This window comes from Oncorhynchus masou, chromosome 25 (assembly GCF_036934945.1).
Source record: "Oncorhynchus masou masou isolate Uvic2021 chromosome 25, UVic_Omas_1.1, whole genome shotgun sequence".
In the NCBI taxonomy this organism is placed as follows: domain Eukaryota; kingdom Metazoa; phylum Chordata; class Actinopteri; order Salmoniformes; family Salmonidae; genus Oncorhynchus; species Oncorhynchus masou.
Window position 1 is genome coordinate 35,802,876 of NC_088236.1, and position 13,682 is coordinate 35,816,557.

The window sequence follows — 13,682 nt, forward strand, 5'->3', positions numbered from 1 at the left end:
GATTGTAGGTCATAAGACTAAGGAGCTATTGAAGTTTGAAACTTTTAAAAATCCATGTAAAATGAGATGTAAATGGACAAACAAAAGGGTGTGCAATGTGTTGGCCCATTAAGTGTGCATTATGAACCTTGTTTGATGTGTGTAGGTCACATGAACAAGGTGCTATTGAATTTCAAAAATTAAAATGAATAATTTAATATAGTGCAAAGAAAAGGTGTGTGCAATGTGTCTGTGCCATCGGGTTAGCTCGAACCAGTTTAGGAAGTTTTAGGAGTAATGGTTGAAGAGCTATTGAAATTTGAAAAATATGATTTGTCACTATGTTGACGGTCCCTAACTGCTGTTGGTGGAAGTAAGGAAAACTACAGGCGAATATCCAATCTGAATCTGTCTTTACCTCAGTGAGTTATTCGGGGACAAATGGAAAGCTGCCAACCTGAAGTCAACAGCACCCTGCATCAATGGGCACACGACTTTGTCGTGCGTCTGCGCAGTGATTCTGGGTCGCGTAAGGGTTGGGTGCAGCCGCCACCAGACAAGGAAACTCAGTTCCGGCTATTTGTAGCGTAGGGAAAGTATTGCTGACACCTCGAATCCCCGAGAAAAAAGCCGCCGGCTTGGGGGCTAGAAATTGGGTATAGGGGGGGTAATCATTCTAATTCATATTGGGGGTAGTGCTTGTGTACGACAAGCCAAGGGTTCGGACAGCAAGTCGATAAGAAGAGCATAGTAAACGGCAAAAGGCGGGGTAACCCACCAACTACCGGCATGGCCAGGGACTACGATTACCTATTCAAGCTGCTCATCATCGGTGACAGTGGTAAGCGAATACCGGGGATGCGTAACGGGAAATGGGCCTCTCCAGGTATTTACACAATGAGTCGCAGAAGAGTAGTTCGCGGTTCCTAGCGTGATTTTTGGACTCATGTTTAAGTGAACGTTTACTTTACTATGTGTAGTTTTAAAAATGCACAGCAATATTTGGGGGAGAGAGCGGTGACACTTGCGCCGAGGTGTGCATCGCAGGGCTGGGCATGTCAGCCGATCAGGCCAGATATTGCACGATAGCGTCTAGTACTGCCACACTGGGACGAATTCCATCCATTTTAAGATTTTAGTTATTTAGCAGAATATTTTAGTAACTAGCTATTATGGCGTTGCAAGTATGTATATTGTAGCTAAACATTTGACTTATTTCTTACAACTTGCCAAGTGTTGTTCACTTGCTAGCTAACTTGCCACTCAACGTTAGCTAATGGATCCTATTTTATTTTTCTGTTAGCCGAGGAGCTAGCTAACTACTAGGTAGAAAGCTGGCCTCCCTTAAGTTGACAACCAGCTACTCGTTAACGTTGGGTGGTTTGTCATAGTTTGTAGTTAGAAGAAAAACATTTCAGCAGCGTGTTCTCTGTGTGAAGGAATGTTAACTATGACAAACAAGCAATATGTATGTGATACTGATTGCATCAAGTGCAGAGTCGTTTACAATGAGCCCTGAATGATTTCTAGATGATCCCCTAGCATAGGGCCCTCAAACTCAACTCTGGACCTCGAAGCCAGTTCCACTGCGTTTTTTAGTTGTTCCCCACGAATCAGGGACTTATTTAGACCGGGAACATCAGGTTGGTGCAATTAATTATCAAGTAGAACAGAAACCCTACAAGGTGTGGAGCCTGATGGTTAAGAGTTGAATATCTCTGCCCTAGGGCCTAACGTTTAGTGTATATACAATAAGGAAGGAATTTAACTTGTTTACTATCAAGACCCAACTAAGTGACTGAATTCCATAATATAAGGTATATTAAAAACCATACTACCACTTCATTTGCAGTTTTTTCCACCTCATGTTTATTTTAATTCTAAAGACTGCTGCATTCATCTGAAAACATACATCTACAAACAACATTGCATTTCCAACTCCACAATCATTTGGATGGTAAAGATCCTTTCAGCCATTGACACTCCCAGTCCTGGCACTATCTCATCAGCTGGCTGATCACAATAGTGGGCAAGACAGCAGCCCTTTTACTACCACAGACACACCGGGTGCTGTGTCCCCTTAGCTGCAATCTGGAACCAGTATTGGTACCGCTGTTATGAGATTCAGGGAAGATTGAAACCAATGCTCAAATGAGAGTCAAGGAAAACAAGTATTTGGACTGATTGAGGTCCACCTCACCTGTAGCTAGTGTTTTGCATGACAACAACTAAGCAGAAACCAACTAGCACCCACCCAGGCTACTGTTCTTCACCTTGGTTACCTGGCCTAAATATAGTATTTGAGGATTTGAATAACATGTACTGTATTTTGTGGCTTTTGCTTATTGCCCTGGACAGTTGTTTTTACAAGTGAGCAGGCAATGGCCTATGTCTTCACCACAGGTACCTAATATGACTGCTAAGTACTCCTTCAAAGACAGGGCTGCACTGATAAGTCTTCCCAAGTATCACTGAGGGATGTTTACCAGTAAGACCAGATGTGGACATGCCAGGTACCAGAGCTTCAACGGGTTTCTTCTCGACTCACTCAGTCATTGATTAGGAATCCCTGTTATCAAGACTGATTGATGGGGCCGGGACGATACCAGTATTGCGATATTTTTTCTTCCATGGCAACACGAAGCAGATAACAACCTACTGTATGGAAAATATTGTGTGCTTCAGCTTGAAAAACAAATAAATGTTACTCTGGACGACAACCTAATGATTTGTTACCAACAGTAAGGCTGTTTTCTTAAAGAAGTAAAATCTGCTTTGTGTTTTTGTTTCCTTGCCATGATACTATCGAGTATCGCAATATGGGTATCGTCCCGGCCCTACTGACTGACTAGACTGTCCAGTCCATCATTCAAAACAAAGATTGGTTTTCCTGGCATACAACGGCCTGATTTTTAAAAGATGATAATGACATGGCCTATATGGTGATCTGGTTCTGCTTTGTCTGGGTAGCTGGTAGAGCATGACTGATCTCTTATAATCTCCCTGATTGGACATCAACAGGTAGGAATGTGTGATGCAGTAGAGCCCTGGGATTCCCCAGATGCTCCTTGTGTGAATGTTAGGCTTATGAGAGTTATACTTGTCTTTGATGTGGTTGTTAGTGGCCTGACAGGTGACAGCAGTATTGTTTAAATTATATTCCACCCACATAAAGTACACTATCTCTGTTTCTTGTAGCTGCCAGTAATGTTGAGTCTGGTAAACGAACAAGACTCCAGAGAGTGATCAGAGGGATTTGTTTTTTGATGGGCTTTTAACTCGGGACCAATCAACCGCAGCCAGACACGATCACATTACCTTCCGGTAGCAACTGATCTGAGCTGTTAGTCCCTCCTCCTGGACTCACAATTCAGCTCTGACAGTTTTGCCAACTCACCCGATGGTTAACTAGCCACCTGTCTGTTCCTCTTGGGGATTTCGCTGAATGTGTTATCTCATTGCTTATTGGTTGACAGTACAAAGTCATTAGCAAAACCGTCCCGGGATGTTATGGTCTGTACCTGACCTGCATCATTTGTATCAAAACTATACCTCTGTGTTATTGGGATCTTTAACCTACTAAAGGTTATGCAGAGTTCAGCTATCACTGTCCTTATACAAGGCTACACTAGATAACATGTATTTGTCTGAGTGCCTGCTGTCAAGGGCTAGCTGTCTGACTGTGCTAATTTACCTATACCAAAGAGGTCAGGAGACACACCAGCCTAGTTGTAGGTGGTTATGTACCTCTGAAATTCTTCCTGGCCATTTTATGATTAGAGAAAAAGAGCTGTGGAAATCTGAATTCCTTGGTGGCAGTGGCAAACATATGTTTACAAAATAACCCAAACTTAGAAAAATCTAAACCTTCTTTCAAATGAGCTTACTTCTAGAAACCTCTGTGTAGCCGAACTGTTATAACTAAAGGGTGGTACGAAATCACATCTCCTGCCTAGCTTATTGTAAGCCTTTTTAACCTGACTCAACCTGTCCTTTTCAGGAGTGGGGAAGAGCAGTCTCCTCCTGCGGTTTGCAGACAACACATTTTCAGGTAAGTGTACATGTTACTCCTAACCCCACCTAGCAGGTTATGAGTCATTTGGTCTGTTGAATTTGAACAACTGTCCAACTCGCACTATGTACAGTGAGTACTTGCCTTGCAAATCAAACACTGGGTCTTATAACCTGTTTTTGTGTGTGTGTTTGCAGGTAGTTACATCACCACGATTGGAGTGGACTTCAAGATCCGGACAGTGGTGATCAATGGGGAGAAGGTGAAGCTGCAGATCTGGGATACGGCAGGACAAGAGCGCTTCCGCACCATCACCTCCACGTGAGTACAGGCAGAGGCAACGCTCACTTTCACTTTCACACTGGGCTGTTAGCAAGACTCACACATGCCCCATTGACCATGCAACATTCTAACACGTCAACTGATATTTAGGGAATATTTTACAAGGCCAACTTTTTAAGATGGTTTGAGCAAGTACTTCTCAAAGACATTTAAAATAACACCTGTGCTCTTTTTGGAAACTGATGGAATTCTCCACAGAGCCTAATTACACATTTTAGTAACAGGTGTGTTTTAGTCACACAGTATTATAGGACTGTAAAGATTGGAGCTCAATTCCTCTCTCACTTGGGTATCATCCCCATTGTTTTGCTTCACCTTGTTATATTTACTTAATTTGTACCAATGGAATTTCATTTTTTCCTTGTCCTTGCCGTCACTCTCAATCTTCACATTTTCTGTCCGTTGTGTACTTTGGCTGCATGTTTGACAGATAATTACTCCTGTGCAGTGTGGAGTCTGGGTTTCTTGTGACACCGGTATTGAGCTGGCTGTCAGATGCATCTTTTTTTCTTGTAATGTGTCAAGTGGAATATGGAATATTTAACCATTAACCATTTTTTTCTTTATAATAGTAATGACAATTACAACAATACTGAATGAACACTTAAATTATTTTTTTTAACTTAACATAATACATCAATTTAGTCTCAAATAAATAATGAAATGTGTTCAATTTGGTTTAAATAATGCAAAAACAGTGTTGGAGAATAAAGTAAAAGTGCAATATGTGCCATGTAAAAAAGCTAATGTTTAATATGTTCCTTGCTCAGAACATGAGAACATATGAAAGCTGGTGGTTCCTTTTAACATGAGTCTTTAATATTCCCATTTAAGAAGTTTTAGGTTATAGTTATTATAGGAATTATATGACTTTCTCTCTATACCATTTGTATTTCATATACCTTTGACTATTGGATGTTCTTCTAGGCACTATAGTATTGCCAGCCTAATATCAGGAATTGATTAGCTTGAAGTCATAAACAGCGCTGTGCTTCAAACATTGCAAAGAGCTGCTGGCAAACTCAGGAAAGTGCTGTTTGAATGAATGAATGCTTACGAGCCTGCTGCCTACCACCGCTCAGTCAGACTGCTCTATAAAATATCAAGTCATAGACTTAATAATAATAATATAATAAACACACAGAAATTACGAGCCTTCGGTCATTAATATGGTAAAATCCAGAAACTATCATTTAGAAAACAAAATGTTTATTATTTTAGTGAAATATGGAACCATTACGTATTTTATCTAACGGATGGCATCCCTAAGTCTAAATATTGCTGTTCCATTGCACAACCTTCAATGTTATGTCATAATTATGTAAAATTCTGGCAAATGAATTATGGTCTTTGTTAGGCCAAACTGCTGCATATACCCTGGACTCTGCTTGCACAGAACACAAGAGAAGTGACACAATGTCCCTAGTTAATATTGCCTGCTAACATTAATTTATTTTAACTAAATGCAGGTTTATGCAGGTTTAAAAAAATATACTTGTGCATTGATTTTTTTTTCGCGAATGCGCTTGTTAAATCATCACCCGTTTGGCGAAGTCGGCTGTGATTTGATGATAAATTAACAGGCACCGCATTGATTATTTGCAACGCAGGAAAAACTAGTTAACATGGTTGATGATATTACTAGTTTGAGTTAACTAGTGATTATGTTAAGATTGATTGTTTTTTATAAGATAAGTTTAATGCTAGCTAGCAACATACCTTGGCTCCTAGCTGCACTCGCGTAACAGGTGATCAGGCTGCCACTCAGTCTCCACGTGGAGTGCAATGTAATCGGCCATAATCGGCATCCAAAAATGACAATTACCGATTGTTATGAAAACTTGCAATCGGTCGTAATTAATCGGCCATGCCGATTAAACGCTCAACCTCTCGTAGTGATGAATAGTCTGTCTTTCTGAACAAGAATGCCGTCACTCAGGAAGGTGGACTAAAGGTCTGTGAACTTGTCCTCATTACAGCACCTTACAACCATCTGACTCACACTACTCAGTTTGACATGGACAGCACAGCGTCTAAAAACTATTCACCCCTTTGGACTTTGACGAGGACTGTACAGATCTTTGACACTGTTTGGCTTTGGACTATGAAACAGTGGAGAAAGTAGAAACCTTGCCGCCATTCACTCAAAACAAAATAAGGGTTTGAGAAAGGGAGGCATTTGAACCTTTTGATTTGTATTATTTTTTTCTCAAAACCCTCTAGAAAATATGCCGAATTACCCTCAAACAGAGCTGCTGGTTTTCCTGTGGGAAAACCTCCTACAAGTCTACAAAATGCCGTGTGTGTTTCTGGAAACCTGGCTGGCTGTGTGAGGAGGGAGGTGGCGGGTACTGCTGGGTTGTGGAGAAGTAGTGGCATGGTGCCTCGTTAGGCCTAAGTGTATTTCAGTGGTCAGCCCAGCCAGGGTGTGTTTAGCCTTATGTCTGTCAGTCACAGTCCATAGCTGCCATATGTCTGTCTGAATATATGTCTTCGTAGTGGACAGCAGCCCGTGTGTGTGGTGGAGGGACTGGAAGTGTGTGTGTGTGGTGAAGGGACTGGGAGTCTTGCCCCTGTGCCTGTTGCGTGTTTCTGGTTCTCCATTCATCTGTGCAGAACGCCCCGCTGACTGGTCCGTTACTGCTGGGCTGTGTGTGACAGACAAAGCTTCTGTCTGGCCAATGCAATCACACACACACACACACACACACACCCCTTTGAAAGCTGTATATTGTGTGGTGCACTGCAGTCAGAGGGGGGATGCCCCCTCTCTTTGTGGCCTACTTTTCAGGCATGGGGGGGGGGGCAGGTTTTCATGAATACCAAGGCTGTCCTCTACTTGCATGTCTGTCTTTCCCTCCATGTATATCTGTCTGTCATATTCCTGTGATAAGCATCAGCTCCGGTTTCCTGCCGACCGCTGCCCTACCCTGCCTCAGACACACCCCTTCCTGCTCTCATGATTTCAGGACACTAGTAGGGATTATTGAACTCCAAGCAGCATGTGGAGTCTGTGTATATGTAATAGGCTTTCAGTTCATGTTGGCTGTTTAGAGGGCGACCAAAGGAAGTAGATTATTGTTATATTGTGCCATTTATTGGAACAGGTCTGCATCTATCCCCAAATCCATTCAACCATGGGACGATTCGTTCCTTCAGCGGATGGTCATGGGCTGGAATATAGATATAAATCATTTGTATACTGCACATTGACCGCAATAACAGATATAGTATTTGACAGAATAATTTCAAACCTTGATTACATTGGGATATGATCACCTATGTCTCTCTATTTATGCGTGGGAATACTTGAACAGATTTCCGGTAATAAAATGATTGAATTCATTTACTGGTGATTTATAGTCTTATGTCCAAGAAAAAAATCACTAAATATGTCCTGCGGGCCATCTACTGGGGGAACCCTGCTCTATGGGATCAAAAGGAAGCATTTCTACTTCATGTGAGAATGGGTAGTCCTTCAAGCATACTTTTGGCTTTGTTAACATCACTTTGTTGGGATTGATTGAAAATCTCATGTGTGTTTGTAATACAGGTACCTGCCAAAATAAAGGAAATACCATCATAAAGTGGTGGTGGAAAATGCTGTCTCAGGTGTCGCTCCAGAATCTCCCATAAGTGTTCAATTGGGTTGAACTTGTGAAACAAACACCCTAGGCTTCTTTGAGACTTCCCCCCCCAAACTCAGAGATCCCTTCTAGGCAAAATGATGGGCAACTGGGCAATCTTTTATACATTACCCTAAACATGATGATGTTAATTGCTTAATTAGCTCAGGAACAACAGCTGTGTGGAAGAACTTGCTTTCAATATACTTTATCTGTCATTTATTCAAGTGTTGCCTTTATTCTGGCAGTTCTTTGAGTTGGGCTCCCCCTAGTGGACATGAAATGTGGGCCAAAATGCTGACTTCTCTCTCTTTCTCTCCAGATACTACAGGGGAACGCATGGGGTCATAGTGGTATATGATGTCACGAGTGCCGAGTCCTTTGTCAATGTGAAACGATGGCTACATGAAATCAACCAGAACTGTGATGATGTGTGTCGAATATTAGGTGAGTCCAGTCCACCTGTTTCAATGACCTTTACCCAGTGCAGTGTTGTTGCATCAGGGACCATTGCGTAAGGCCTTATGAAATCTGTCCAGACATTAAAACAAAATATTCAAAGATATGATTAACTTAGTAGAACATTAAAAAAAATTTTTTTTAAGTAATTAGAAAAATGTATTAATTTGTCTGCATGTGTGGGGGTCCACGTGGTTCTCTTACTTTCTGCATCATTTTCAGAGCAAAGAAAATGGGGAAAATTGAGGAATTTGGGAAAATGCTGACTGGAATTTGGGAAGTAATAAAACAGACTTTATAGTCCCTACTTGGAGTTGAGAACTCAAATGGTCTTCCTATTCGTATTCTTCCTCAGTGGGAAACAAGAACGATGATCCAAACTCAAAGGTGGTGGAGACGACTGATGCACAGAAGTTTGCAGAGCAGATGGGCATCAACCTCTTTGAGACAAGTGCAAAAGAGAACATCAATGTTGAAGAGGTGGGTCAGGGGTCCTCTGGTATAAGTAGTGGAAAGTTGAAGGAGTGGAGTTGTTCATGGGACATGGGCTTGAAGGTGAGGTTGTTGATTTTAGTGGAGGGAAAGAAAACAAGCTCTCACCCTAAAAGTGTTAGTTGATTGTGTTCACTGTGTTTTTGTCTTTTCCCCACAGATGTTTAACTGCATCACAGAGTTAGTGCTAAGAGCCAAGAAGGAGGTGCTGGCCAAGCAGCAGCAGCAGCAACAGAACGACGTGGTCAAACTCTCCAAGAACAGTAAACGAAAGAAAAAGTGCTGCTAGCGAACTCGGACCCCAATCACAAAGACCACCAGCGTCCGCCTCAGAGACGGCACACGGGATGGGACTCCAAGCATCTAAATTAAGATAGATTTAATAAATATACAATGGAAAAAAAGAAATTAAAACGGTCCCCTTTGAACGAACAAACAAATCATGAAGACTTAACTAAAAATGTACAGATTATATTAGTCAGATCAAGTTTTATTTGGAATTCAGCAGATGGGCAATATTTAAGAGATCCTCCTTTCTTGAAGGATCTGCAAGCTGAAAACTGACGGCCATAATGCTCTGATTTCTATATGCGTATACAAATGTTCTTACATTCGTATCTATTTTCTCCTTGTCATTCCACTTCACACGGGACATTACGAGTCAAGTGAAACTGCACCTGAAGAGGAGGACACACTTTTTCGGATGATACCTTTTTTTTGGGGTGGGGTCAGTTGGAACAGGGGTAAAAATGAAAAACTGGATGGGGTATGAGGGAAGGGGTTCACAACCTTTTTGTACATTTTTATTTTGACTTTTCAGACACCTTTATTTACCATGGTTCACACCAACTGATCATGAACTAATTTGTTTTTGACCTAATGGGGAAAAATGATGATGATGTTTGATGGGCACCCTTTAGCAACCAATCCAATGGACAGAATTGGTGACTATCTTCTTAGTTTATTTTTTCACAATTTTTTTTTGCCAAGCTTTTTCTCCTCCCCTTTGTCCTACAGTAATGTTGATCGATCAGCCAACGACCTGTTTTCAGAGCTGGTCAGAGCAGTGAACCACTCCCATGGCCCAGGGACACAATGCTCTGCCATCTACCACTCACTGCAGTCTTATTGTGCACTAAGTTCGCTTTTAAAAGAAAATCTTCCACTTTTTTTTTTTTTTTTTTTTTAACACTGATACTGCCAATATGTGATGTGAATGAAAAGTGAGTTCTTTGGCTCTCCATGTTGGACTGTTGTGATAGAGGCCCACTGGGCGTAGTCGTTTTGGGTTAAGGCCTAGGTAACTCTCGGGCAGCGGGGGGGAGCCCAGCGCTGCTCTCTCTAACCACACTTCAGCCACAGGCCTCCCTATTCCCATGCACCAAACATCCTCATATCAGCACCTCTTCACAGCTATGGATTCAACCCCCTTAGCTTTGGTCACTTGTGGGGCATTGTAATGATATTGGACATCTTTATCGTCATTACAGGGTGAATTTGGTTTGTGCCAGGACTGTGTTGACAGGAAATGGAAGTCAGTGCACTAACCCTGTACCGTTGCAAACTGGTTAGTGTGTTTAACACAAAACACTTTGTTTGAAGGGGTATGTATATGTTATCTGACATGCATGTAGTATTCATAAATTGTCCAGGATTTTCAGCTTGCAAAATATTCTGAACTGTTAACATATTTATGCCTGGTCGTGTCATGTTTTTATCTAGGACTTGTCACAATCTGGTTACCCCGTTCAACTGAAGTGTTACTATCCAGTGTTCCGCTTGAGTGTGTGACAGGTTCCTCTCTGAGGGTCTGCTATGGGGGACCATTAGTGATGGAGAAATGGAATCCCTGGCCTCAGCCCTCTCCTACACACATCCGGGCCCCGAATACCTATTCCTCTGCTTGAGGATAGCTGAGGTGGTCATGATGTGGAGTTGGGAAATCTGTGACCCTAACCAGACGACCATTTGGGCGGGGCATGTGACTGTCACAACCTGAGCGTTGGGTGACGCATGCCAGGCAGTGGAGAAATGGTATCAAATCTAACTGTATGATTTCTATTCATTGTGTATATAAAAAATGTGTTTATATTCAGTATATAGGACATACACTCACAACTGTGCATGTATTGACATGCCTCGTGTGCTATGGTTGAAACACACTTATCAGCAGTGGTTGGCTGTACACTGGAGAAAAGAGATGTACTATTCAATTTCCCTACATGAATTTAATCAATAAACGTTTTAAACATAAATATTTGACATAATGACTGCTCTTTTGTCAATGATTTGAAGTTTGGCCTTGATTTGTTTTGAACTTCTTGCTTTTTGTGAATAAAACTATGGAGGAATTGTGCCACTTGAATGTGTCTTAGCTGTTTTATTTTGTTGTTGACCACAATGAAACTATATGAACTCAGTGTAGATCATTTACTTTTGAGTGGCATGGTAAATGGTGTTTTTCTCAATACACGGAGAGAAGCCAAAGTAAGTAACAATTCCAAGATACTTTCTGTCACCATGTATTTTTTCACAGTGGCCCCCACATATAGAAACATTAATTGGATGCATGATTTCCCCTGAAAAATTGCTATAAAAATCCATTCTGAGTTAGTGTTTTGGATATTTTTACCCCAATACTAAAAATAGTAATTTACTATGAATATAAAACCATACTCTTTTACATTTCCAGCCCCATCAAACATGATGTACCTCTTTATGAAAGTGTCCTCGGTATAGAAAAACTAGTTTGTCATATGTACAATATTTTAACGAGTATGCATAAATACTTAGTGATTTGACACAGGTTACATATGCATGTGTGTCATTATCACTTACCATTTCAAACTGTCTTTGTTACTAAGTTCACTTGTGATCTGAGATTGTGCCTTTTAGTGTCAAGACGACATTAGTCATCTTATTTAATGACCTTATAAATATTACTCTTACAACAGTGTGCATTATCCATATTCAATTGACTGGAACAGGGTATATAGTCCCTTACCATTACAGAAAAGCTTTAATGTGTCAGGAGAGAAAGGGGTAGCTGTTTAACTTCAGTACCACATTCATTTATGAAGGCTAAATGGCAACGGAGTCATTATTGAAGCTTGTCCAATAATGAGGTTGACAGAAAGCTATGTTTCTTACCCTATGGTGGTGGGTCAGGGGAGAAATGGGTGTACTGATACAAAAAGAATCCATACCCAGACCCACAGATTCCCACATTTACTCCCCCAAATGACCATGGTCAATGACTTATTTTCAAAGGTTCCAAATAGTTTGGCAACCCAAACAATGTTTGTCATTGGTGAATGAGAAAGGACAAACACTGAGATGAAGTGAAATTCCAAAGAACATGACCCATAAGGACAAGCATTCCACTCCATGGAATGTCTGCTTTTTACACAATGTGCACACACAGACACACAAACACAACGCAGGAGAACAACTCTTCCCACAGCATTCTGGCTGATTAACAGTAAGATTGAGGACAGGAGACAGACTTTAAAAAGAGTATTCAAATAGAAAATTAAAACAATACAAACGACAGTAATTTTGGACATAACATATACATGAAGAGTACATAACTTTAAACTGAAAAAAACTATAACATGGATGTAAGTAACTAGCAGGCCAGAGCTCTTGAACGTATCCCCTCTGAATGAACAGAACGGCCAAACTTTTCTACCAGAGGCCATGCCCAGGAACACCGAAGGTCTATTCGACGAAGAAGGATTCATGAATTGACCAACTAAATTTGATAAACAACCAAAAATAACTATTGATTTTCTGCTCCATTAAGAGAGCAAATCTTAGATATGTGTTTTTGGTTAAGTTAATTAGACTGTGCCCATTTTATGCTCATCTTTCTATTTTTCGTGTGAGTTATTTCAGAATATTTGGTTGCCAAATTAGCTGCCTAAGCCATGGAACTTACTTCGTAGTATACCCCTCTGGTGACAATAGGCCATGAGGCTGAGTTCAAGACCTCTGGCCTGTTACATTACAAATGACTACAGAATTCAGTTTTCTCTCCGAAGAGACAAGGACATGAGAAAACTTACATTGTGGTCATAAGTGTTGTTTGATCCCCATTCGTAATACAAGTTCATGTTTGATCCATGTTCAACCAACCCTAATTTAGCATGCAGAATAACTTGTCATCACTCAGTTCTGAGGCTGCAGTCTAACTGTGTGTGGTTGGCTTAATATCCACTATAATCATGCAGCTAGTCAGTGCCTATCAGAGCTGACTGGCTCCTGGTGTTAGACCCACTTAACCATCCTCTCAGATCAATACAACACCACAGCTGCTTAGACACGGATTCCCAAACCTTTTTACTTCATGACCCACTAATTGAGGTGTCTTTTGAGTCGCGACCCACTATAAGGGTTGAGCGGTGCAAAAACATACAGACCAAATTTCCTGCAATTCTATACATCTTGCCATGGAGATGAAATAAAATGCCATTTTAAAACTAATTTCCTGCAATTGTTCATGGAGCCTAATCGAATATTGCTGTTTTAAAGCCAATCTTTCTGCAATTCTATACATTTTGCCATGGAGCTGAGAGAAATGTTTTGCAGTTTTTAATGCAAATATTCTGCAATTCTACACATTTTCACTTGGCTAATGCTGTGTTCATATGCTCAAACATAACCAAATCAATGGGGGCTTTTATTTAGTTAATTCTAAGTTCTCAAAGACTAGAGTATTATTTAAAAAATATATAGGTCCCTTATCTTTTCTACATACTTTCTATTTGGTT

The 13,682-nt window shown here is 40.8% G+C and overlaps 1 protein-coding gene across 2 annotated transcripts; it reads left to right on the forward strand.

Moving 5' to 3' along the window:
* Nucleotides 1–512: 512 nt before the first annotated feature.
* On the forward strand, nt 513–11,275 carry rab35b (RAB35, member RAS oncogene family b). Of its 2 annotated transcripts, none has more exons than XM_064937509.1 (6): nt 513–865; nt 3,980–4,030; nt 4,189–4,312; nt 8,282–8,406; nt 8,774–8,898; nt 9,071–11,275. In XM_064937509.1, exons 1-6 carry the CDS (start codon nt 769–771, stop codon nt 9,197–9,199), a joined length of 651 nt encoding a protein of 216 aa, XP_064793581.1. In that variant the 5' UTR covers nt 513–768; the 3' UTR covers nt 9,200–11,275. The 2 variants fall into 2 exon arrangements, with proteins under 2 accessions (XP_064793581.1, XP_064793582.1); XM_064937510.1 differs by having other exon boundaries at nt 515–820.
* Nucleotides 11,276–13,682: the final 2,407 nt, after the last annotated feature.